This window comes from Corvus kubaryi, unplaced genomic scaffold, assembly GCF_017639235.1.
Source record: "Corvus kubaryi isolate FWS band 111438036 unplaced genomic scaffold, C.kubaryi_AGA036_p1.0 66, whole genome shotgun sequence".
In the NCBI taxonomy this organism is placed as follows: Eukaryota; Metazoa; Chordata; class Aves; order Passeriformes; family Corvidae; genus Corvus; species Corvus kubaryi.
In genome coordinates, this window is record NW_024582054.1 from 551,480 (window position 1) to 579,175 (window position 27,696).

Consider the following 27,696-nt stretch of genomic DNA (forward strand, 5'->3'; position numbering starts at 1 on the left):
GGTATGTCTGGAAAGGATCCCTAAAGGGTCTCTTGCTTTGCCCTATTCTATGCAGACAGCTAGCAGCCACTTCCCATCTTATGAAACACTGGGAGAAATCACAAGGTCATCCTTCAGGAACAGTAAAGGCAGGTAAAGATGAGTGAGACAGCACAGTCAGCAGAAACTCCAAGAGAAAAGTGAAGGAAAGTTGGGCAACATGTCTACTACTTAGGCTGAATATAAGTGGTTCTGTGAACAGCAGCTCAGAGAGGATATGTTTGATCTCCTGAAACAAAGATGACCTAATTCAGGGGTATTTTTTATTATTGGTGAAAACTGTATAAATTTTTACAACATTGATACTAACTTAAGAAGCTTATTTTCAAAGATTTATGAAGACAGTTAAATACAAATCTCATAGTGGACAGACAATCAAATCAGAGAAGATAACCTTCAATAATTAAATAAGCAAGACCAGCACAGTGGATTAGTTTTTCATCAAAGAAATTTCATTTCAAGGGATTGTTGTTCTGCCACACAGAAAATCCACCACATAAATACTATTTTGATACAAATTTTAATGTGCCACATATTTCATTATTATCTTACACAACATTGTAATAATTTATATTGAATATATATAGCAATTGGTAAAGTAACTTGGTAACAAAACTAAAAATGAATTTTCTGCTTTGAAGTTTGTTTTGGGTTAAACAACTGGTAAATTCCAATCTTTTTGTCTGAAGAGCCATGTAAATAGGGTGGAGTCCAGAATGTCCTTAGGACGATGTGACTTCTGCACGTATCACCAATAAGAACCAAACATCTTGACCTCACCAAACCATAGACAACCCAAGAAATACCACATGAAAATTTGAAGCTAGTGTGTGGTGGCTAATAATTCCGCTGCTTCCTCCGTGCCACTGCCAAGCGCAAGGCCTGAATAATCAACTTCTCATTATTCAGGACATTGTAATCAGTCAGTTTCACCAGTTTGTCAAAATTCTCTTCACTGAAACACACCTCCCTTGTCGTAAATGGGGAGAGGATGCTGGAGACATCAACTTTGCCTTCAGCCATCTCTTCAGGACTCCTTTCCACACCTAAGGGGACGAACCACAGGGAGATTCACCAATAAGGTTTTATTGCAGTATGTGGCTCCTATCAGTATTTACATAATTATAGGTAGAAAAGGAAGGAAGGAGAGGTATAATTTGCCAGAGGGAAGTAAAAGTTCTGTGCTAGTAGCACTGTATTCTTCAGCATCTGGGTCAAGCCTTTGTCCAAATATGATTTTACACCATTTGACATTTACATCACCCAAACAGCTTGAAGTTAGAACAACATTTGTAGCAGCAATGCTAGACCACTGCTGGGACAACATAGTTAGTCTTTGTTACTCAAACTAGAAAAGCACAAGCAAAAAGGAAACCAGATACTCTTGTACTAGATAAAATAATAACCATCTCACTGAAAGTTCAGGAGAAATTATTTCACTCAGACAGACCATATTACTCAATTAAAACCAAAGATTTCAGGCCTCAGTCTGGGAGATCACTTTTAAATATGTGGAAAAAAACTTGGATGAATGGACTTAACACCAAAACCAGCAGAAGGTTTTTCCTCATCTTTGTTGGCAAGCAGGAGTGCACAAGTCCATGTCTGTAGAGTAAAACAGCTTGAGAACCTACCCATCATGGTGTACATATATTGAAATTTTTGCCTTCATACTATCTCTAGTAGCTCCTGTGAAATAAGTGCCTATATTAATCTCAAGTGCTTTAAGAAAAGATTCAGGAGTTCATACAGTTCAGACATGCTGACACAGACCAGTTATGTTTGTCAGTGATGAGACCTGTGGTGGCATTGGAAAGGTCAGAGATGACAGTGATACTTTATGAAATAGAAAGGATTCACTAGGAAAACAACTTTTTATTAAAATTGCTATCAAAGATGACTCACCAGGAGCTTTATATTTTTTGAAGGTGTCATTTACTAGGGGAAAAAAAAGCACTGTTGGAGCTTGTGGACTGTCAGCCTCTTCAAACACATAGCACTCCTTCAAGTTTTCCCTGTCTTCCTCACTTATCTCAATTTTGGGAAATGGAATTTCTTGCTCTGAGAAGTACTTCGCAATCTGATCCAGAGGCTGGATGAATGAAAAAAAAAAATATATAAAATTCTTATAACAATCAAAACTGATCCAGAGACCTGGATATTTTAAACTCCAGCAGCTAACAGGAATATTCTAAGGTTTGAATCTTCCTCTGGCAAGACACTAAATTTCAGATGGAAACAATCATAACCACACCAGACATTGTAGCTTATCTTATTTTCCACATTGCTTTAGGCAAAACAAGAAAATAGTCACTTTCTCTGAACTTGAAAATGAATCCAAAAGCCACAGGTCTAATTTTATAATTCCATTGAAACCAGTTCAGAAGGGGAAGGCAAAGAAACTGCAAGAATGGAGAAGCAACACATCAGTCCAGATTATTCTGCATCCTTGTCTTGACTTCTTCATTATTTACCACTCTCCCAATCTTTCTGTCCTCTGCATAATTGGTGTTGCTTGATAATTACTCCCTATTAACAAATACACTTATCAACACATCTTATGACCTCATAAAAAAAACCAAAAACCTTCAACAGCTATATTTACTATATACCTATATTTAATTTTATATTATTATCATTATATATGCAACACTAATTATATTCTTTTAATTATTAATCAATCTGGCATTAGTCACTACATTTCCCTAAGACTGGTATGAGGTATAAAGGCCAAGACACAGGTTTTCTCATTTAATCTGTTAAAATATTTTCAGGACTTTCCATTGCCTTTGTAATTTGTTCAGTACAAGGATAACACAAATCAGTAGCAGAGTTTCAGAACACTCTATCATTTTATAATACAATCCAGAATATAACCCATCAGTTTTTCAAAATTCTTGAATCCAGTGAAGACCATGATGATTTAAAAATGCCTATATCAATCATTTTCTTCTAATATCTTTCTTAGTTACTGAGAAATAAATCACCTAATGATCTAAATAATAAATTAGATAACAATAATCCAATTGTCCTTCCAGTACTGAAAAATTAGGTGTTTTACCTGACGAGTGCTAGAGACCAAAAGACCATGAAGGAAAAACATCTCAGATACCATGGCTTTTCTTACCAGTGTTTGGGACCCTCCACTGTAATTCAAATGCAGGATGACATCCACCTCCCTCTTTGATCTTAAAAGTGGAGGGTAGCTGGTATTAATGAAAAAGCCAGTATCAACAAGGGAGAGCTCATTGTCTGCTGTTTCCATCAGTTTATTTGGGAAGGAGTCTATCACTGTGTCTGAAACAAAATTATTTTTCATTACAACAAATAAAGCACAAGATTGATTTCTCCTCTGAAGGAAGGTAGAGAGTGAAGTATGGAGAATTTTGTCCCTTATTGTTCCTGTCTTCCTTTCACTCTAGTTGCACTTATTTACAGGAGTAAGTGACATGCTACTGCTTTTTTCTTCCCTTCTTCCTGGGCACTGCAGACTGCTTTAGCCCTAAAGGGGAGATCTCTCCTGCTTCCTTAGGCTGAGCTCACTTTATCCACAGGAACAAAACTCCCAGATCACCAGATACAATTTCACCCCTCAACAGCTCCCACCAAAATGGAAATGCTATTCAAATCTGGCTTTAATGTTTTCCATTTGTAAAGGAAGAAGTGGCATTTCAGAAGTCAATCTTGTCTCTTCCTCTTTGTTGGAAATCCTAAGTGAATTCCAAAACCCAAACCTCCTTAGAATATTACTGAAAAACAGGCTGTTTTACTGTGCCTTTCCAGGTAGAAAATCCTTCACTCTCCAGATACTTGTTATGCAGCTGGAAGCCTCTGATAAAATTAGGATACTGTGCAATTGTTGGGCGTCCTGTTAAGACATCTCGCAGAGTAGAGGAGAGGATGCTCGAGGGAGTGCATAGACACGTGTCTACCTCATAGGGATTCACAGACAGAAAGGGTTCTTCTGCTGCAAGATGGAAAGAAGAAATTTTATGTTTAGGATAGTTTTCTGAAATGATCAGTATTTTAAAAAATGGAGTATCACCATCCCCCACTCCAAAGGTAAACCAAACACAGTTATAAGCCCTTAAGGTCTATGCCACCAAATAAAATTCAGCATTAGACAGTGAATTAAATGACAGCTACCTGCAGGGAGCAGGCTGCCAGGCAGTAAGCACCACCTTCTACTCTAAGTTTCCTCAAATGATGCCCAACCTCTACAGTAACATGTGGTGGAGGGGAGAGACAAGTCCCAACACATACAGGAGGACAGCACTGGCCTTTCAACAGGACACTTTCAGAATGCATGTCAGTGCCACCCAGCAGCAACACCAGCTTAGTTAGGAGACCAGTCACTCCAGGCTCCCTGTGCAATTAACAGCAAGAGTAAGCTTTCTCCATGGGCAGCTCAGTGGAGAAAACAGCCTTCTGCAAGAGCCGTTTTCTCTACCCGTGTTATTACTGGCCAAGGAGGACCATATCCTAATTTAACAATCTTAAGATGTGTTCTTGATATAGCATGACTTTTATATGTCTTCTGGAGACTGGTTTTGTTGTCCGTCTGACCTTCAGAAGAAGGTACAGCTTTTCCAAAGCTTTTCCAAAGAAGCACAATTTAATTTTAAATCAGGCAGAAAAAAATTCTTAGCTGACATCTCTGCTTCACTTTCCTCATCTTTTACTTTCTCACTTTGACAGCATTTCTTTATGTATTAGACATCTTCACAGAACATAAGCAATATATACCAGTGGTGCAAAAAAATTAAAAATCTCACCAATATCTTTTACTCTGTCTCTGGTCCATCTGCACCAAAAATCTTCTGAATCAGCAGCCAAATTCCAGACATACATCACATCTATGGAAAATATACTACTCCACATGCCTGCAATGTGAAAGAGGAAGAGAAGCTGATTGATGGAGTAGCCTTGGAAGAATCTTAATTGATACATACCTTCAGTTCTTCCCATTGGATACTTCCTTTCTGTCTGTATGGATACCTTTGTGGGCATACTTAGTAGGTATGTCCTTGCTAATGTAAACTCACACCTGCTCAACCTGTCTGTCGGAGTCTTCCCAGTGCTGTCCACCACAGACCACATACTCGCCCATGCCAGCTGTCCTTCCAGTAGACCACCTTCCCCCCTAGGCAATAGTCACCTTGCATATAGCAGATCCGAGTCTCTGAGAGCTTCTTCACCATCCTTCCCATAAAGAACTGACTTCCGAAGTGTTCTGCGCGAATAGACGCTCCATATTTCAGGAGACCAACTTCATAAGGAGTGAACTCCAGCCACTCTATGGCAACAGCAGCCAGATCATGAAAAAGCAATACCATGTTAGCTAACACTAAACAGAAGAGATCCCGGAAGCAAACAATGAGAAAGACACTGGCTCATTCATAGCACGCCATTCACCAGCCATGGCTGTATCTGTACTGCCAGCAGTATCGATGACATGAGGTCCTTCCACACCATGGCAGGGCAGTCCCAGGCTGTGATACAGCAACCTCCAGCAAAAAAGCCCTGGTCTGAATGAAACCACAAGCATTCCCTCAATATAGTTAATCTTACCCCAAAGTATGTGTTGCTCATGCATAACTTGTTTCCTTTAGGGCTCTAGTGCCAGAGAGCTTAGCATTCACTTGGTGTCATGTACTTAGCTGCTCATGTTAAACAAATACTGTGAAAATTAATAGTAGAGGAAATAGTGATTTTCCTGACCCTGGACCCAAAAATTCAAAGTTTTTTCTTTAATTGTTTAAAATAAGACCATGTGGAATCATCATAAGAATTTGTTTCATTACAAGGTTTTTGTGACAGGATAAACTGTGACTTTGACAGGTTTTGTGGTATAATTACATTTCTACTTCTAGAAAAATGAAGAACTCAAATTCTAAACACTAGAGAAGTTTGGATTTTTTTTTGTTTGTTTGTTTCAGTCACTATTATCTGAAAACATAATGGTTTATTGGGGCATTACTTGCAATTAGAATGAAAAGACTATTTTATTATTAAAGCTGATTGTATCCATATCATTTTAGTTTAGACCATTGAAATTATAAATTTTTTAAGAAATCTAAATCATAACCATTACCTCTGAACGCCTGGGCACTATAATTGGACTTGAGGTTGATGGCCACATAGATGGGCAGTGGGTTCTGGCCATTATCCACTGCCTGCCGTTGGTCCGAGAGTCTGTGCTCGTCTTTCTGGTTTTGATTAAAAAGGGTTAATGGAATGAGAAAAACAACTTGCACTTCAAATAATATAATGTGAACTATCAGCTTTATCCATTCCCAGGTCACTGGATTGTTGAGAAATATCTGGGATATTCCAAACTTGCCAAGTATCCCAGAAGAAGCAGCTGCACCCTATATGAGTTCTCAGATTTTGAGATATGCAGAGAAGTTGATTGTAGATTCAGCAAGAAAAAAAAAAAACATTTCCAGGAAAGATGATGCAGCTAAGTGAACGGTAAAGTTCTTTCCTCGGCTGGGTCTTTGCAAAGAATTGATCATATTTTAAGGTATTTTGCATTTTCATGAATATATTCTATTGAACATGACAATCTAAAACTTCATTGTATAAACTTAAGCCAGAATGAAACTACTTAAGATACACTATTTTTAAAGTAATAAAATTTCTTAAAACTTTATACCGTATTTAGAAAATGGTCTTTCTTACTATGTGAGCCATCTCCATATGCAGTCTATACCTAGGTCACTTTATAAATATCTATCTTCATTTATGATAGAGAAGTAAATTATTTCAAATTTTTAAGTGCCTCTTCTAGTCAGAATATTTTATGCCCAAAGTGATTCATTTACAATTCAAAGTATTTTTTCTCAGGGTACTTCTTTCTTTAAGGAGGAAGAATACCTTTGACTGGTATGACATGGCTCCTTCAGTTCAAGGTCAACCTCTCTTCAAATCCAGATCAGTGTTTTAATAATGGGTCTGAATATATAATATTTAATCAACTGCTAAACTAATTATTTGCATTAGTAGTACTGAATGGCATGCCAGGATTTATTTTCTTCTCCACTGTAGCTATAGAAGCTCAGCAGTTATATGGAAGAAAGGAGTACCTTATCATGTAGCATGGATTCAATGACAAGACCCCAAAGGTCTATGAAAGAAGTGTTATGTCCTTCTTTAGTCCTCTCCATCAGGTCATTATAATAGTACTTCAGACAATCCAAAGAAAAACAGCAGATCTTGGATTTGGTTACTTGCTTGCGAGCTTCCTTGATTGCATCCTCCAGATATTTTTGTGACCAATTAGCATCTTCATATAAGTTTGCCATGGTCCTGAAGAAACATTAGAAGAAAATAATGAAAGAAGAGTAATGCTGTGGTTTGTTTTCAGAAAAGTTTTGTGCAACTTAATTCTTACGGGGTTCACAACTAAAAGGTAAACACACTTAAAATACGCTCATTTCAGGAGCAAACAAAACCTCCAAGCTTCGCTGGTTTGGATATGATAAAATGGGCTCAAAACTTATCTTGAAATTCAAGGGAGAGCAGAAAACAAGACCCAAGGCTATTAAATAACAAGGTTCCACAATTATTCATCAAATCAGTTTCTTGGAAGGTGGGGAGAAATCTAGGGAGCAGTCACTACTACTCTGCTCTAGTCCTGCGTTTGTTCCCATATGTCTGCTAATGGCTTGTGCCAACAAGAAAACTGCGCAGTTTTGGGCATGTCCTTTTATGACCATTCTTACTTGTCTTCTTGAAATCATAACACAGACAGATACACTCAGATCTCCACATAAAACAAAGAAGTTAAAAGAAAAACCTACCATTAAAATTTGGACTTACATAAAGTGACACACACCTCAGTGAAAAAAATTCTCCTCTTCCAAACAGGTGTAGAGGAGTGGAGGTACCTAGAACCTACTTGATTAAATACTTCAGTTATTTTAAGTATGACATCATCTGCTCTATGCCCTCCGAGGGAAGAGCGCACTTCACAACGAGCCACCATAGCTGCAGTCTCTCCAAGGTCAGTAACTTGATGTAATTTGTTGGACTTTCTGCGATAGTATTAATTCCACTAGCCCCAAATACATCTTTTACCAGAGGGAGATGCACTGTAAATCCAAAATGGAAGTGAGAATAACCAGAAAATGGCAGGCATAAATTCTTCTTCCCATCTTTCTTCAATTTCCAGTCTAAAGACAAATTCATTGCATTTAGTCTAAGGTATAATTGATAAAATATGAAAAGGCAATAGAGCATTTAGATGAAAACATCAGGCATAGACTGAGTCGGGGGGTGGCAAAAGCAGTTAATGAATGTGGTGATTGATCTCTTAATCCATATGTTTTGTTTCTTTGCTCCAGGTGGACAGAGAGGAGATTGTGGGGAGAATGGAAATGCTTTTTCTTTGCTAAGTGCCATATAAGCTAATGGTGTTATACAGAGCCAGCAATATTGAGCAGAGAACACATAAACCTCATTTGGGCCATTCTCACCATGTGGTACCCGATAAACCTCCAATGTAGGAAATGCAGTCTAACAGGTTGAGTTTCTGGAGGCCCAGCAGGCTGCCATACATCGCTGTGAGTGATCTCGTTCCTCCCCCAGTTGTCGTAATGGCCACCACTGGCACCTGTTCAACACAGCAAGGCAGAAGGAGCAAAAGCTATGCACGTATTAGACACAAACAACCCTTACTGCAGAAATCAGATAACATGTTGCAGGCATTGATACAAGCAGGGATGCTACTTGGCATGAAAAGGATGTGATTGTTGGAAAAAGCTTGTTTGCCGCTGCCTGATTGATGCGAGAGGGAAGGCTTATGTCTTACCCACTCAGATGGGGTGGGAAGCTGCTTACTTAACATATAACTGGAAATCAGCCTCACCACTCTGGAATTTTTCTCAAAGTGTATTATTAGAAGCTGTCATAGAAAATACAGGATTTACCACACCGGAGCAGATTATGGATCCATGATTCTGCCTCTAACAATGAAATGACCAGTGTCACAGAGGAACACACATCGCCCTGTAATCAGCCAGACCACACAATAGCCAAAGCCTTCCTGGCCCCAGGCCATTAATTACTTTATGTCCTGAAGCACAGTCATTGGTAGGGTTTCCCCCTCCACGGTCCAAGTGTAATTGAAGAGACAGACTATTTGTCTCCTAATCTTTTCCTGATCTAGTACACCCTTTGCTTCCGATGGCATCCAGAGTGTGGATGCTTACACGCCCCATGGAAAAGGTCTATTTATACCTTTAAAGTATTTGCTTCCAATTTCATAAAGGAATCTGTGTTCTAAAGTCAATGAATAGAGCATGAAGAAAATAATTCTCCCGCTCTACGAAAAAACAAAAGCACAGAAAACCCAGAAAACAGATGTTGTTCCTACCCTAAACTCTTTAAGATCTTAAATCTAAGAAATTTTATAAAATAATAATGAGGAAAATCTCATAATCTTAACTAAAATCAGAATAAACTCCAAAATTTATATTCTGGGGTTTACATTTTCTAATCTATTTTAAGTTAAAACTCTAATGATTTTTTTTCAGTTCAAATGTAAGTCAGCTAACAAGGTAGAGGGGATATTTTCCCATAAATCTGAAGTTGAACACATGAACAAGAGAGCCAGAGTAATTAGATGTTTTTAGAAAATAGTTTTCCATGTGTGAGGAGAATCTTAGCCATGTAAAAATGTTTGTTCCAGCTTTCTTGAAAACTCTGTTTCCCATATTATTCTCTGCTCTGAACCCAAACTAATATTTTTGAATAATATTTTCCACAGAACTCCTTTTTGTTAACTGTCAGCTAAAGAGTGTTATTGTTATTGGTATGTTTGTACTTTTCTGATGGTCAGCAACCCAGTCAGGCATCAGCAGCTGCAAAACTTATTACTCAGTTACAGAGGCAGGAACAGGATCTAGAGTGATACAGCTAAACTTAAAATCAGCTATTTCATCTACAGCTCAGTGATGCTGTAAGAACCACTCTTCTTTGCCAGCTTGATGGTTTTATTCTATCCCTCATTTTTCCCAACAATACACCTTTTTTGCTGCAGAAACCCCTCCAAGAATTTTTATTCAGATGTCTGTGTGAAAACATTTGTTTCTTCCTCTCAAAACCCTTTACACGTGTGCCATGGCCACCATGTCTCTGTCACTGAGTTAAGGCCCTCTGTTTCTCAGGAAGCATCCCCCAGCTGTTCCATGTCTGCCCACTATAAATTTTCCTCCTATGAGCAATACCAAGAATAAACAGGAATGGACAGTTTGAGGAGCTGTTGAGAAGTTTTTGGGTCTGTAAAGACATTATCCTGCCTCCCCTGCTCTGCCACATTAACAGGCCCCTGCTTCTCTTGCTCATCTCTTGCCCTAGGTGACCAGGCCTGGCCCACACCAGAAGGATTAATTAAACTGGGATTTTATTTGCTTGAATTTGTGAGCCAAGCCTTGATATCCTGACAGTAGTTGCTACCAGGGACTGTATTGGCTTGCCTCATGTTCTTTCAGATCCTCCTCCAAATTAAGAATCTTTTTCAGAGCAGCAGCAACATATTTCTTCCTTTTCCGCAGGAAGGCCTGCTCTTCCACGCACAGGCTAAACCCCAAACGTACATCCAGGTCTCCTGAGCTGGAATAGACAATGGGACAAATCAATGCACACATCAATTACAGCTGATTTCAAGATCTGTAGGACAGGTAATCAAAAAACAAATAATCTGTAAAACAAGTTATTTCCAAGTCTGCATATTGATAAAGGAAGGAAGAAAAACAAACATTTCTACTGCCAGCAAGAAATAGCAGTGAGGATGAAGAGGAGTTTCCAAGGTACTTTAGATTTCTTGTGAACATGGAGACAAAGACAAGACACACAAGTCAGGGAAAGAGCACCAAAAGGAGTAATTTCAGAAGTACTTTTTTCTGTATCCATTCCTGTTTATCACTATGACATCCTGGAAAATTCAAGTGATGACATCATCACTTGTTCTCAGGTTTTGACAATCCACTAGCAGCATTTAAAGTGAGAGTTCTAATGAGTTATGTGATGCAGCTTGAACTTCAAATCAAGCATCATGCCCTGGTCACCCTCTGTCTTGGGAAATCCAGCCTTTCACCTGTGTCCTGACCAGATTCCTAGATAAGCATTTGCAAGCTTCATCCTGCAAATACACAAGAACATTCATCACTTCTTTTTTTCACATGTGCAGACACATGTAATTTTTTCCCTTGAGAAGTGTGAAGCACAAGCAAAAAAATTCAGGAAAAAGGTGCAAACCCAGTCAAATGGCAGCTAATGTTATGTGCCTTCAGCAACATAAATACCCTTATCAGTGAGAAGAACACTAAATATCGACCAAATCTTCTGGGTCATATCACCCTCTGGTGGCTGCAAACTCTGTACTGAAAATAATTTTCACCAGTATTTCACAAATATTAATGTTTCAAGGATTAATGCTACTAACCTCTGTTCCCCAGCAATTTTGATTTATCAGTGTCATTTTGAAAACAGAATAAGGTCAAATGATTTACGTTACAAAAACCAAACAATTCTTTTAGCAGTAGATTAAAATTTTTCTTGCTTTCTTTCTATATCTCTGTGTGTTAAATTTACATGTCAATATATTTTGTTATGGGCTGAGGTTGTACAGGTAGCTCTCTCCATTTACACAAAGCTCTCCCATGCTGTGAAAATCCACCTTGCTTCCCTTCTGTATATCACCCAATAGTGGGGGTGCTGTGAAACATAGGAAGTTTTCAGCTGTACCATAAAACCTCATTGTCTTCAACTTTACCTGTCACTGGTGCAATTCTGTCCCTGCAAGGGGGTTGGCAGAGGTGCAGCTAGTCAGGTCTCAGCCCCCATTCTGCTCAGTGAAGCAGAAGGGGCAGAAGCCAGGCTACCCTATGTTTGTTTTGGTGATTTTGCAAAGTTAAAGACCGATAGAATTTATTTCAGTCATTGTGCAGATCTGACTACTGGCATAAATGGGAAATAAAATTAGTAAGTGAATAGTACAGTTTTATTCGTGTGTGAGAACAAGAGGCACAGAGCAGGCTCATTTATTCTGAATGGAGGCTCACGAGCTCCTACTGAACTGCACGGTCCTGTAACTGCAGCTGACTTGCACTTACCTCATGCACCACGTGAGCACAACACAAAGCACTCACACGGTCTGTGTTCATCTCTCCACCTATCACAGAAAAAGCCTACAGAACTAGTTTACAGTAGTCCTGGATGATAGGACAAAAAGAGGCTATCTTACCATTTTCTTGCTGTCAAGCACAAGTGAAATGAATTATCCTAGAAAATGAGAAAGGTAAAGCTAATTACCACCAAATTTTAAAACATTTCTTTCCTTCAAGCTCAGGCAATGCTCAGACTAAGAGAGGTGGTTCTCAAATAATAAATCATATGGCTAAGGACATTATTTTTATACAATTAACCGAAGAGTCACTCCCTGCCCTGGAATCAAATTTTCTCTTCTCTAATAAGCCTGTGTGTTTGGGGCAGAGAGCATGCCACAAGCTTGCATTCTTACACCAGTTCCCAGTGTGCACACTTAGAAGGGGAACAAGAATGAGAGAAGTTACCTTGTTAAAATAAAATTTTAAAAAATACACACAAAAGAACCCCCAATATCAATACTTAGACAAACTAAAATCTGAACTAAGCTCATAATCTGGATTGGCCTTTTTTCAGTTGTTAGCCATTCCAGTATTACACCAATATTTAAAAAAAAAAAAAAAAGTTATTTTGAATGCATGTGCATATAACAGTCATTTTTTGTTCCTTGAATCCACTTAATCCTAACTGTGGGATGCAGGTTTGCAACGATTTTTGTATTATTGAAGTAATTGTTAACACCTTCTTCCTTAAAAGTGAATATGACAACCTTAAATTTTTTTAACATTTCTAATAAATAGCTGTACAATTTTATACAGTGGTTTTGTTCACTTGGTAATTTCATTTCCAGCGGGACAATATTAAGCACATATTAAAAATACTCACCTCTTCTAGTATTATTTCCTTCTGCAAAGGGAGTGAATTCAGAGGGAAGGAAAGGACCCCAGATTTCTCTGTTTCATTTCCATCAGCCAGCTGAAGAAATGTAAAAAGCATTGGGTATTAACACATGAAAGGTTTATCATCTCTAGAACTTCTCCACTAAGAAGGCTAGTTCAGTTTACTGGTTCTATTAACTTTTTGTTCTAATTTTGAATAATAACAGACAGAAGGAGAACTTACCTCTTCTGGCAATAGGATATCCAGTCTTGTCTGGTTATTTATAATGCAGTGAAATATGATTATATGAAGGCTGGGGCCAGAGTCCAGCAAAATCTTCTGGCTTCCTTCATGGGATCCTTTCACTGTAAATGTGAGCTCAGGGTCTAAACAGAGAGGCAAGGAACAAGCAGAATTTTAACTATTACAAGCAAACACACATATCTAATAAAAAAAACCCAATCCACCTCTATTCTGCACACTTTTTTGTTGAATTTTCCTTATACCGCAATGACTAAGTAGACTTCAGGTAGCCAAAACAGACTGAAAACTGATATAAAATATCTTGGTGAATCTGTGTAAATAATCAATATACAGAATTCACAGATTTTTAAAATACTGTACCTTGCTATTTATTAGATGCTGTCCATTAGTAAATTAAACCAAGATTTAGATTTAAAGGATTGTCAGTTTAAAGGCATTTATTTGATGGCAGTCTGTTCTGGTTCATAGTATACATTTTGTAATATTAAGAGAAATAGTCAAATAATTCTATAAACCCAAAAGTCAAGCAGACTATTTGGCATGTGTCCTCATGTCACCAAAACTGAAACAACCTGAAGGCTGTGTTCTTGTACAGAAAAGCCTTTATGTTTACAGACAGATCATATGCTGTTCTATTGCAAGATCAGGGCCAAAAACCATATAATGTTAGGTCACTAACCTTTCCTCTCCATGTTACATCTCAGTCTGAAACTTCCTATAATGCAACTCAGTCATTGCTACCATTTTCCTCATACAAGTCAATTTTCCATCCATGAATTAACCCAGAACAGTCATGAGTTTTTGAGATTTGCCCCAGGAGCAGCTTTACACAAGCTACTGTTCATTTGAATCAACTTAAAAACTAGTGAAGAATCCTGCTGTATTTGTTAGAGCTACATTTTATAGACAAAGTACTGTTCTGGTGATCCTATGGTAGCAGAGTACTTTCCTGCAACTTGCAGAGACCCCTGTGATACAACTTTACATTTAAACTTAGGTGTATTACTTTTGCTAAAGAAGCAAAAGAAAGAGCCTCCTTCAGAACCCTAAATGTGCAGAAACTTTGTACGTGCTCAAGCCCAAATCAAACATATGGGATAAGATTTCTACATACGAGTTATAAGATAATTTTTAAAGATCCCACTTAGTTAGAAAAATTTGTTTTGAACAAGTCATAAACAAAGAGAACCAACGTAATTTTTCCAAGTTTCTCATTCTAATATGCATGGCTCTATTTTTGCATCAGTTTAAGATTTGCCTCATAACTAAATACTTGACGAACTTGAATTTTGACAGGTACAATCTTTCTGCAAGGTGGGGCATGGCAAAACTAAGTATTATGTGACACAGAGCAACATGCACAATGGATTATTAATTTTTTTCCATGTCTGTTATAATGACTGAATCACAACACAAGAACAATAGGCTAATGAAGCAATAACCTCACTTGTGGATTGCTGCTTCAGCTTCCCTGTATCCACTCTAACCTCCAAACAGGAAACCTCACGTGCCTGCAGGAAGAGAGGATAAATGATGATTGAGAGAAGTGTAGATGTCATTGCAAGTGACTCATACTGTTCCCAACCAACCCCTCTGGCTGATCAATGAGCAAGACAATTATTATCCATGTCTTCAGATAACATGAGGGCAATAATGATACGGTGTTTCTTTCCAAAACTGAAATAAAGAGGAACAACTCATGAGTTGCTTGAACTTGGAGAGACACTTAAGCAAAGAAGATGAACTGTGTTCAAATTAATGAGTGTTTTAAGATATGGGACTGTTTTTATGAGCATTGTAACACTTTCTTCATTAACTCCTGATAGTGCTGAGCCTATGGGTTTATAGAAGAAAGTAGGTGGCAGTACTGGCTTTGGGACACAGCTCAAAGTTTCCAGAGTTAGAAACATGAACACTTGTTATTCAGACACAAGAAATATCGTAATGAATATATTTTACCACTAGTACTCCATTTGTAATAATGCCATCAGGATAATCCAGACTAGAAAAAAAAAAAAAAAAAAAGGAAGATAATGTCATGGGTGGGAAAACTCAGACAAATATTTAAGTCTATGGTTAACACATCAGTTTTTTCCCCTCCCATCACCTTTGACATCTCTGACTTTAATATTCTCACTCAAAAATACTTCAAAGCATAGGATTAGGTGATGAGCTGAGTTGCAATGTTTTCCATCCACTCATGATAAACATGAAGCTGGAATTTCTACTCCTGTTGTCTTAAACATTTGCTTTAGTAAACCATGCAATGAGTGACATACTGAGTTTGAGAACAGCTGCAGCTGTTAAATCCATCTTGATTCTTTTAAGCATTACAGAGTTTTATCCAACTTTTTGTACTTCAAAAACTAATACAACTGCCTAGCTTTCCACAACTTATAAAAAAATTACCATCATGGCAGAAGAAATTGTACTTACCTCTATTAAATGATCTGCAAATCACACATGAGATTGTAACAGATCACTGTATGTATAGATGTGTTTCCACATCTAAGGGCAGGGGTGAATTCATATACTGCAGCCAACAATGTTTATATTCTAAACTATTTTTCCATTGGAAAAATCAAGCACTGTCTCATTAAGGATATCTTATAATTTACCATTTCATTAAATTAAAAGATGTAAATTCATATAGTCTCAAGAACTCCGATTACTCCAAAGGGAATACATATATATGTAACTTCACAAGGATTGAGCACTGACTCCCCAGCCTGCTGCAGAGAGTATGAGCTATTTATTCAAACTTTACAAGTCACGGATTACACATTTTGAGGTCTCATTTAGTTCTGTACTTGATGTATGTATTTCATCTCAGCTGAAACCAGACATTACAATTCCTTCAAAATTAAATAAATGACATTGTTTTTATCCACTTAAAGTGAAAATTTATCACAACAATTAGATTTCAGCATAAACATACATGATAGTATTCACTCAAAATTGCAAAGCTCATAAACAGTTCAAAGTTTTGTTTATAAGTCAGTATTTTCCTTTAAGAGAAAAATATGAACTGGCTAAATACAGTGCAGAACATTCAGGAAAAACTTTCCACTATAAGAAAACATCAACAACAAAACTCAAGCAAACACCTCTCGTCAAAAAAACCCAGTTATACACTCAAAAATTTTGTAAGATTTTATTTTGGAAATGTATTTTAAAAGAGTTCAAAGAACATTGGTCAGGAATTGGTAAAAATATACTCAATGTTTCCACCTGCACACAGGTAAAGGGTGTAAGTGCCACTCAAGTTTTGTTTCAAACATAAATTTTTGTACTTAATTATATTTTGTGTCAAATAGTTGTAACATTACAGGACATACGGTGTCACCATCCCCAAATACTTCATTAAAAAATTAAGGAAAGCAAGAAATAGCATGATAGATATTAAAAGACCTCAGCCTGCATAGCCTGATGGAATGAAAGTGCAAAGACAGGTAAAGATATCTCTTCAGGGAGGTAAACATCCAGTAAAGCGTAGTATTATTTGAGGTACTGGTATCAGCAAAGTATAAAGTTAGGCTCAAAGTTAGGAGGTTCAAGGCATGACCTTCAAACAGGGTGGGAGAACTGCACTGTTGTACAGAACAGAGCAGAGCTTGGAAGGCTTGTGGGAAGACCCAGGACACCTCAGTCATTAAGGACCAATGGCTGAGATGTCTCTATTGGGTTGTCACCTCTGCTGCCACCGCTGTAAGGAAGCCCAGCTGCTGCCACTCGTTTGTTACTGCCCATGCTGCTCTTTTAACTTTTATATCCCGAATTCTAAGGCTTCTGCTAGTCACAGCAAAAGACAGATGCTTTATTTTTTAACTTTTTTTCAACCTGGTGATCCATACCCTTGTTTTAAGAAGAGCAAGGGCACTCATCTTTCTCTGAATTTTAGGAAATCAGCCATGGCTAGAAACATAGCTGAGCTGGGTGCAGAAGAGCTCAGGTTGTCAAGGACCTTTGAATATTTTGCCTATGTTTGGAGCACTGAATAACTTCCACTTGTTGGGATTAGCGGACAATTTCTCTAACAACCAACCCGCTATTAGACAGCCCTCATTACACAGACTAATGCTCCCATTCTCTTCTCCATTACAGTTTGTGATTTGTGGCCTTTTTTTATTGCAGACCTCAGTTTCACTAAGAATTGGGAACATATTATGGCCTGCAGCAGGGAAAGACAGAAACAGAGACTCTGGGCATCCATCCTCACTAAAAGTATGTTGAAGGAGTGCCTAAGGCTGCAGTGGACTCTATGAGCCCAAGGATCATTTCCCAACACCAACATCAAACTGCTGCCTTCTTTTTGGATTATGCTTGACTTAAAATGAAATGGGCATTTTTGTACAGGAACTTACAGCCACACAGGTTCTTATATTGCAGTTCTCATTTAGAATAGGCAACTGTGCTCCATTTCACCAGAGAATCTGTATTTTTTGATACCTATTTTGATACCTATACGAAATTTGAATTCTTTCATGTCAGATCCAGCTTTCCCTTCCTTTGGTAGCTTCCATAATAATGCAGGCTACTATTCTGAGCTTTCTGACAACCCAAGAGAAGCATGGGGGATGGTATTGTTTCAGTAAAGAAAGCTGTATTCACCTCAAAGGTAATTTCTTGACTGAAAACTTTTGCCTTCAGTGCTCCTCCACACAGAAATACAAACAGTACATTTGGCCCCCAATGGATGGAGACTCAGCCTGAGGGTTTCTCAGCAGTGTCTAAACCAAATGGCTAGCATGGTCTGCTGGATCCCCTTCACATGAGGGGTATTTCTCAAAAAAACACAGCAGAACTACAGAAAGGAAAAAAAATACTTTTATTTTCTAAAAATCCTGCTTTTGCCATATTTCAATAATTAATATTTAACTTTTATACAGCTTTTTGTACACCTATTTACATTTATTTGTGTTAATTGGGCTTTGTTTTAAACATAGTCTTTCACATTTGGAAAAAAAGGGAGAGGGAGCAGAGATGAAAGGTTTTGTAAGAGTGGTCCTTCATTCTTCTAAGAGTTGTTAGAGATGCACTTCCTCGGCTTGAGACATCTGAAAGATAAAAGAGGCCAGAAAGAAAATCAGCAGGTACAGCAAATATGCTGGGGCTCTCAGACCTTTCCTTGGAAACTTAAATTACCTTGCAATTCACCAGAAGCCTCTTTGTGGCCCCGCAGTGTCAGGTGTGGGCTTCAGTAGAAATCGGAGGGGAGAGGGATGTTGAGAGAGCGCAGCCACCGAGTCCAGCGGGACCCCGTCCCTGTAGCAACACGGATGGGCTCATTCTGATGCTGGACTCTGCCAGTGGAGACACAGGGGAGAAAGCCCAGGTTACCACTGATAATCACCAGAAAATAACACAGAAAGCACTAAAGCACATGAATCAGCAACCTGTGTACAACGGCCTTACCTTTTCTGTCACTGCTGCCCAAGTGCAGCAGCTCTCACGCCAGTTGGGCTCATGTTATGGGCCCAGAAAACATTGGGCAGGCATTTGCAATCCCTTGACTCGGTTGGTGGTGAAAAGGCACTTGGAGGAAGGAGCATGCCTTCCTCTCTGTGTCGTTAGGATCAAACATCTGGACCTCAGTGCCTGCCACTCTGCAGCACAGAGGCGAGCATTTGCTGGTACTGCAGCAGTGGCGTAAGGGTGAGGCAAAACTACAGAGGGATTCATCTTGCAGTTGTGGAAACCCACTACCAAAATGAAGCTTTTCTTTCATTTTAAATAAAATATAATGGGAATGGACGCAGGAAAAAATTTTGTACAGCCCTCCAATGTATCATGAGGTAATTTTTATAACGTTCTTTTTGGTAAAAGTAACACAAAACACAACCTTTGCAGTGAGGTTACAGGCAAACAAAAATAGGAGTGGCAAAGCCACTATTATAGGTGCACCCCAGGAAACATTCTTGGCCTGGGGTTACACTTCATGTGTGATATTATTCATCTGAAATGCTGGAAAGAAAGAACAAGCTGAAGTAGTAAATTTTGCAATTAGTAAAATCTAGAATGAAGATGAGGAAGAAATTTTAAATTACAGATAAATAGTATCAGGAAAAATTGCTCGTGAGATTAATTATTAATTTCAGAAATAAACTGCCATATAACACATCCCAGCCGGGCCCCCCCCCCCAAAATACTTTCTTATTGTTCCCATCACAATACAGGATTTCTAGAAACTATCCCACATGCTGTACTCCTTGTTATCAGAGGGCTCTCTCCCTCTGCCAATTATCTCTAACCTCTGTCAACACTTCTCCCATCCACCAATGACAAAAAAAACTTGCCCAAACCTGCTGAGCTTGTTCAACATGGAGAGGTTGGTTTGGGTCCATAGCTTTCTGGTGATCATCTCAACTATTTCACCTCAGTTGTTCAGACCCTTCCAGGGCTCTCTAGTTTATCTATGCAATCCATTGTCTACAATTTTAATGGACAAATCCTTTCATTACTTACTCCTGACATCACATGTTCCAAACTGAGCGAAAAGAACACCCTTTCAATATCCTACCCATATCACAATATTTAATCAATTCAGATGTGCTCAGACCATTATTCCAGACTCAGCTGATGGGCAGAACAGCATTGATCACCCCACAAATGCAAGAAGTATGAATGAGGGATAGTAGGAGAAAGGTCTACCTGCCTTCTGACAGGAAGCCCATTTTCTCAGTCCTACTGTGACCTTACAGGGACATTCCCTCACTTCTAATGCAGCAACTTCCTGCCTTTGCATGTAGAGTTCTTCAGGCCACAACTATTACATTGGTCACTTAGGAATCATACTACAAATGAAAAAAAGTAGATCAGACACCTTCTTGCTGGAGCAACTGAGCCATGACTGTCATGCTTTTTAAAACATCTTCCTTGATACTGCAAAGGATCCTTTTTATTGGTACAGTTCCAACCATCATCTTCCAACCAGTAGAATTCCTACTCAGGCATCACTTGAAAAAATTGTCCCATTTCTGACTATATTGAATACAACTCCAGGAAAAGGCACTTGGGTACAAGGTCAGACCGAAGAGTTTGGTGCAGAGCTGATGGCACACATGCTCCAAGACAAGTTCCAGCCACCATTCCCGTATGCAAACCCATTTGTGCACAACATCCAAGCCAGACAACCTCCCTCGATCTCCCCCATCAAAAGATAGGATTATCAAGATTTTATGTACCAACTCCATAAGCCATCCTGTAACCTGCAAAGGAAGGAGGACCCTAGAAAGGATATTTGGGATGCCTACTAGAGCTTGCCCATTGCCATTACTGATGTTGTGACACTCCTGAGGTGTGACAGGCACCATTTGCCTTCATGCTTCTGGGCGTTTTGCCAGTTCTGGTGCACAGTAAACAACAAACAATCCACCCTGATGACTCTCCATAAGAGATTCGGAGACTCTTTTGGCTCTGATAGCTGTTTTGTGTGTGAACACTGTGATATCTTTCCTTCTCCATTCTTAACAGTGAGCTACTGTCCTTTCACTAGCAAGTTCTTATTTCCGCTGCTGTCAGGAATTCAAGGTGTCCACCCACATATTATCCTGCTAGGCCTCCTGAAGTGCCCCAAATGCCTTCAGAAGGTTCCAGCAGTACCATCTAAGAGCAGTACCTTCTCTAAGGTTAACGATACATTCAGTCCAATAACATGGATTGAACTAGTAACAGAAATCCTTTCAAGTGTCTTCCTCAGAGTCATGAACCGTATTTTGGAGACGGACTAGGATACCCGTGGGTCCTGCAACAGATTCCCTTTCCAGTTCAGGTGGCAGTTTCCCAGACTCACAGCATGAATTACCTGAAACAAACACATCCTCTAAACAGTAAAACTCCACCAACATCTTTCAAGCCTATCAAATGAAGCTGCTGCTGGCTCCTCCAGCTTTCCTGGTTCCTCAGTCCTCAGACTCCCACAGTGGTCTTCGGACCTTACTTTATGCAGAATATTTGGTTCCTTTCTCTACCACAGCTCCCCATGTGTAGCCAGATGAATTGAATAGATCAGCTTATGGAAGTGTGTTTTATAATGTCATGGGTTTGAAAAACCAGATTCCCCAAGAAGGGGATAATTAAGGCACTTGGGCTTGGCATTCCTCCTAAGGGTCAAAAATTCCTGAATATTGTCATTGTCCTCATACTTCCTTGTGTATCTCATTGATTCAATGAGAAAAAAGAGAACAGGAAGAAGTCAGCACCCAAGAGGCAGAATTCAAACAGGGGGGAAAAAAAATCACATTTCATATATTTGAAATCTAAAAAGATGTACTCCAAAATTCCATTTTGCTACACTTGAATGATAACATATAGCTACTGCTTTTAGAGACTGCAGGTTTAAGAAGCACTATCATACATGAACCAGCTTTTCAGACTATTTTTATACTGAATATAACACTTTATTAAGAATTTAGGACTCTACTCACGTGTTCTGCAATGTGAACTCCACTTCCAGCTCCTCACGTGCCTGAAGAGAGGAGAACAAAAAAGAAAGATTGATTACTTATTTTTCTTCACAGCTTACATATAATGTTTTAAATATGCATTTAGAACAGAACTTAGGAAAATTCCCAGAATGTAAGAAAACCATAATGTCAGCTGCAGATATTGAATTTTAATATATTGAAAAAGCAGTTGCTAAAACTAGTTTTTTGAAATCTAAATGCTTTATAAGCATGTCTGCATGCTTAAGAACTGCTATTCTCCTAAAACAGACATTTGTACAGATTTTAATTCCCAACACAAAAAGAATTAGCCTCTTTAATACCATTACAATTAACAGGGGCTGAAAATTCAGAATTTACACCAAGAGCCAACAAACATCCCAGAAATATTCAGAATTAAGACTCTGGATAACTAGTTCTAGCTGGTTCCATCCTAGATTTTTAGCATGGATATTTGTTCCCAACAAAAGCTAGTATAAAGCAAGCATTGAAGTCTTTCTTAGAACAGTAACAAAATACAGTTTAAGTAGATGTTTCCTGTAATGAAACACTGTAGAAGGATCTATTGAGATGGAAGGAGAGAATTTACTTTTGTTCTCACCAATTCCATTGCTCACCTGTGGATTCAGCTGAAACTTGACGCGGACAGTACGTCCTACAGTGAGTTTATCTATGTCAAAGAGAACTGTGCAGAGTTCATCATCCCTGGTGACCGTGTCTTCATCACAGACCTTCAGCTCCAGCACATTCTGCACAAAGAGGTTAAGAATATAATGGAGTTATTACTATATCCAAGAGCTCTATAAGGCAGGAAAATCTCAAGACCAGGATTTCTTTCCTTGCTCCTCCAGTTTTATGGGAAGGAGGGAAAAGGAGAAAGGGGAAGAGAAAAGGGAAAGAGATTTGGGATTATTAAATGTCACATTACTGTTAACTCTATATACAAAAAAGAAGCAGGCAGACAAGACAAGCAGGTCATGCAAAACATTCATGCATTTGTGATAAATAACTGCATCAAGTGCTTCTACATTTATTTTACAGCCTTTGGTTCTAAGTGTATAAAACAGTCACAGATACATAAAGATGGTTTAAAGGATTCTCACAATATGTAGAACTGAGTGATTTTGCTATTCTTTTTATGTGATCTTTTTCTTGGGTTTCACTTGTATATGTCAAGACTGGGAATAGGATAGTAAGGCTGTATTCTGAAGGGCATTTAATTCCTTCTTATTGCAGTATAGTAGATGTTTAAGTAGCAAATAACAGAAATAGAACAACTAATGAGGATGTAAGCAACAGGGCTTTTTCCTGAGGAATCTTTAACACCTTCAGTGTTTGAAACTGGCTGTATATGTATTGGTTTACTGTGGTTCCGTGTAATCTAATGACGACCTGCAGACACCAAATGGTGAAAACAATTGATGTTTGTTACCTTGACACGGCGGTCAATCTTGTAGCAGAAAGCTTCATTCCAAACGGGGTTTTTGCTGTTCCTGATGGTCCTGGTCCGAACCTTCTCAGCTGAGGCAGTAGGCAGCCACAGTGTCACATAACAATCTGAAAGGGTGACTGTGCAGGGAGAAGATGAGTGCAGTTAAAACATATCCGGAGAATTACTGCACAGTGCCCATTTAACCCTAATAAGACAAAGATAGCACAGCTGGAGCCTTCTTCCTAAAATACACAGGATTAGGAGTAAATAATACAATGAAGCACTTACGGGGAAACAGACATCCTCACACGTTTGCCATGCCCATTTCCACCTTTTCACTCTTAGTCAGACATACTTTTTTTTTTTATGTTGCTTTAGGTTTGAAATGGCACTGTCCTCCACATACAGTACATGCTGCATTTAGCTTTATCTTCATGATTATCCAAGTGGCTGGGACAGGCAACACACCTCATATCCTTCAATCTGGGCTATAGAGAGACTTGTCTTCTATAATTTCTTCCTCAGATTTGGTGTCTTAACTTAAAGAAAGCCTTTAATAAGTGCTGGCTTAAGTGAAGAACAACAGATTTTTTTGACAAAAGGTGTTCTCCCATCAAAGCTGAAAAGTTTGATTTCCTTATCACAAATCAGAAAGTGCCAATTCCTTATTCATTCATATATTTGACAAAGTTTTTAGAAGTTGTGTCTTTCTCAGCAGTTCGTTCAGAAAACAAAACCAGTTTCATCACTATAATTAAATTACTAATTGTTCAATTCCTTCCTACTATTTTATCTCCAGACAGGAAAGATGCTGCTGCCACTTGCATCTGGGAAAGGAAGCCATGAGTGCCAATGAAGACATCAGCTTCTCCTATATTCTGAGTCCTCAAGTTTGGAGGGAGAACTCCAGGGAGTGAGACTTAACAGAAGGATGAGACAGGCGCTGATGGCCTTTCTCTCACACCTGTAATTCAATCTCCCTATTTCACATTAGCAATGCTCAACCAATCACCTGGTTCTTACAACCTCATGAATCAGAGGAGCCAAATAATTCAGCTCATAGTCAATCCCTGCGTCATGCTCGAAATGTGTAACAGTGTTATTACATCATATTAAGAACAATTACTTCATGTATTTCCTCTTTGTCTTTCAGTAACAATCACAAATTTAGGTTTTCCTACCAGCCAAATTGTGCCTTTATTGTGTAGTTAACCATGCTACCACAATCAGCAAAATCTGGGTAATGACTGTGGGAAGGAAAGCATTTCCAGAAAGAGGCCTGAGCCACACCTGATCAGAAGACTGTGACTGATCAGATGTTCAGCAGAGGCACAAAATGTAAGCAGATAAAAATGCAAATGGTTAATGGTGATTAAATGCTACAGTTTCCATTTGCAAAGAGGATGAGACACACCGATTACTCCACAGTGGCAATATAAGGATTACGCAAATAAGTACATTGAGAAAACTTGAATTTCTTGGAACTGTTCAAGACCATCCCCCACCCCGGATAGGGCTTTGATCAACCTGATCTAGTGGCAGGTGTCCCTGCTCCTGGCAGGGGGGTCAGAACTTTAAGGTCTCTTCCAACCCAAAGCATTCTATGATTCTATGCTTTGCCCCAGATCCCACAATGCAGTCCATGTCAGGATCCAAAACATGGTCTAGATTTTCAGGTCTCTACTCAATTCTATTAAAATTATCTGGTTCTGAAATACCAGTAGGGAGGAATACTTCTAAAGCATTTTTATTTTTCATTGGTAAAGTAAATAGGAACATGAGAGTCAATGAACAAGAAGAAAGGTTCACTTCAATAAGTCAATCAAAACCAATAATGAGAAAATGCATGGAAAAAAAATAAATTGACATAGGGAACAGCAAGATTTAACCAGTAAAACTGGAAATCTCAAGTGGAGGAAATAAATGCTAGCTCTGAATTGTAGCATTAGAAACAGGTTGAAAAGGGACATTTTCCCATAGCTGAAAACACTGAGGTTGCAAGGAAAACTAGCTGAAGTGTTTGCCTTTCTGATGCCTCAGAAAAAGTAAACACTGCATGAAGTAGCCTTCCCACTGCAGGCAAAGAAATGGACAGTTTTTTCACAATAATATCAGTTTCTTCAGACAATAAATTTTCTGTTAAGAAAATAGGCTTTCTGTAAAGCTTACAAATCTCTCTGCCAGATACACTTTAAATAAATTATTGTGATGCCCAAGTTCTGAATTTGGGGCATCTCAAGGGGATCAAGATATGATATTCATCTGCTCTTGAGACTAGAACGCCAAGTAAGAAAGCCATATGGTGTGGCAGATATGCTAATAGGTTTAGCAAAAAAAAGACCTCATGATTCTCTGTGATAAGGAGTGACTGTGGGGAAGTTGCCCTGAGAAGGACAGCCACAAGGAAATTAAACACAAACAGGCAGTATAGAAGTACAGGGACACAGAAATGCACATTCAGTTGTTCATGTGGATGCAATTGCACTGGTGGCCTAGTCAGAGCATGTATCTGGCTGGTGCAAAACACCATTTAGGCATTTTAAAATTTGGATTTTGATAAATAAAAAGTTGTGCATACAACTGTAAGCTCACAGAATGTGTGCTTCTGTACATAAAAATAGGACTTAAAGAAACTCCTAGTTTTATACCTTATAAGGTGATCTCACTTTGTCTAATGAACCACAGGAAAAAGAGAAATAAGCACAGTAGTAATACATTGTGGAAGATGCTTAAGCAACCCAGAATACTACAGGTAAGTGCAGCAGGGATTTTTTCCCTGATAGTAATCAGTCTTTCAAAAATACTGTTGTTAAGCACAACTTCCATGTGATCTAACCACATCCCTCCTGCCAGAAACCACCAAATCCAGCCTCTGGTAAGTTTTCCCTCTACTCTTGATCCATCACACAAGTTAAAATCTCACAATATAGATTACATTAACTAAAATTTTGTTGGGAACTATGATGTGCTGCATGAAATTCTGAGCTTACCAAAAGAGAATTTATTTTGAGCCATGTTCAGCAAGATTTTGGGAAACATAGTGTGGAAGTTTTCTCTTTATGTCTTTTAGATTTATTCATGTGGTCTTTAGGCTTTACTTTTCTTATTCTCTTTTGTCTTTACTTCACCTTTTTGTTTCATGCCTTTCCAACCTCTTTAAACAGATGTTTCATCATTCGTATTTCTCCATGAAAGTAATTCAGCGGCATAATTGCATTTTGAAAGGCACCTGAACAAGTCTCAGTGCACCTAGAAGAGTGGGTTACTGAGGACCCACATCTGTGGAATGGAAATTGTGAGGAAGATCTTCAGTGAATTGGAAAATTAAACCGGTTCCTCTCCTGGGTGAGTCAGTGTCAGATGTAAAAAGTGACCAAGCTGGTTTTTTCCATCTTTTGCAAGTCTCATTCTCCCTCTGAGGATATTAATTTTAAATTTGCTATCACACACTCTGGTTCAACGAGCTGTTGCCCACTAGTCTGCAGAGGCAGAGAAGGTGAATTGTTACAGGGCTTCCTCAACTGGATATCACCAGACTCAGTAGACTTTCCTACTGCAGAGATTTCTTCTGTCCTGGGCTCTTCTCACTATTATTCTCACTCCTGTGATCTGGCTATGACACCTTTCTTTTGAAATCTCTATTCTAGATAGCCCTTCTTCACTTCCCCTCACTATCCCTCACTTAAACTTCTGTCAAGTGCTGAGAGTAGTGCTCTGTTAATTTTTTTCTGACTTTTAAACAGCTCCATTCTGTAGGTTAAATAAATTCCAAGACACACTGGATTTTATCGTCACTTCCTGCATATGTACAAAGTCTGCAGAAGTAATTGAATGTTTTTGATTGTACTTCTGTTGTTTTCATAGGCTTTCCTGCTACAGCTGATGTTACATCTGCATTACCAGTTCCTCCTTCCTTCCATTCAGAAATTCTGCAGGAAATACTCAGGTTTCTTACTAAAAATACAAGGATTTTCACTGTTTACAGACCAGACCTCAGATCAGCAGCTGATATCAGAAGGGTAGGAAATATATCTCATACAGTAAGATATGAAAAAAAGACATCAAATGCATCACCTTGTTTGAGTCAATCTCTTTAAGAGGAGACAGCAATGCTTCAGCATCAAAATAAAAATAATTCTTGCAAGCTTACAGCAATACATGCTTTTATTCCTACACAATTTGAGAACAGTAACACTGCCCAAATATTTTCTTTAAAAAATTATGAGAACCACCCAACAATAGTAGAAGTACTCACGCAAGTCTGCCTTCCGGACATTCCTCACTCTTAGTATTTTTACAGTGAGCAAGTTGAAAGGAGATACTGGTGCCTGCACAAAAATTCAGAAAAGGAAAAAAGGAAGAAAAAGATGACATTATTATTATAGTCTGTAGTCACAGACTACTGTAACCCTGAAGTTCTAAGGACGTAGATAGAACAAGGTTTTCGAGGTTGAGCCAATACAATTTATCAAATCAAGTGGAGCAGTCAAAAATCTGTAAAAATTTTTGGCACAGAACTCTCTTCGG

The 27,696-nt window shown here is 38.6% G+C and overlaps 1 protein-coding gene across 1 annotated transcript in view; it reads right to left on the reverse strand.

Annotated features, from left to right (window-relative positions):
• Positions 1–469: 469 nt before the first annotated feature.
• The window catches only part of LOC121673724 (cytosolic phospholipase A2 epsilon-like), a 33,134-nt gene continuing 5,907 nt past the window's right edge, over positions 470–27,696 (reverse strand). Inside the window, exons 3-21 of the mRNA XM_042047333.1 lie at positions 27,425–27,497; positions 23,170–23,306; positions 22,355–22,486; positions 21,720–21,760; positions 15,253–15,295; positions 14,741–14,804; positions 13,273–13,415; positions 13,036–13,125; positions 12,290–12,327; positions 10,521–10,656; positions 8,520–8,656; positions 7,128–7,350; positions 6,134–6,248; positions 5,198–5,335; positions 4,815–4,922; positions 3,815–4,006; positions 3,167–3,336; positions 1,945–2,131; positions 470–1,085 (exon numbers count right to left, since the gene is read on the reverse strand). Coding sequence (XP_041903267.1) covers positions 877–1,085; positions 1,945–2,131; positions 3,167–3,336; positions 3,815–4,006; positions 4,815–4,922; positions 5,198–5,335; positions 6,134–6,248; positions 7,128–7,350; positions 8,520–8,656; positions 10,521–10,656; positions 12,290–12,327; positions 13,036–13,125; positions 13,273–13,415; positions 14,741–14,804; positions 15,253–15,295; positions 21,720–21,760; positions 22,355–22,486; positions 23,170–23,306; positions 27,425–27,497 — 2,376 coding nt within the window. The 3' untranslated portion in view covers positions 470–876. The remainder of the gene's footprint in view (positions 1,086–1,944; positions 2,132–3,166; positions 3,337–3,814; positions 4,007–4,814; positions 4,923–5,197; positions 5,336–6,133; positions 6,249–7,127; positions 7,351–8,519; positions 8,657–10,520; positions 10,657–12,289; positions 12,328–13,035; positions 13,126–13,272; positions 13,416–14,740; positions 14,805–15,252; positions 15,296–21,719; positions 21,761–22,354; positions 22,487–23,169; positions 23,307–27,424; positions 27,498–27,696) is intronic.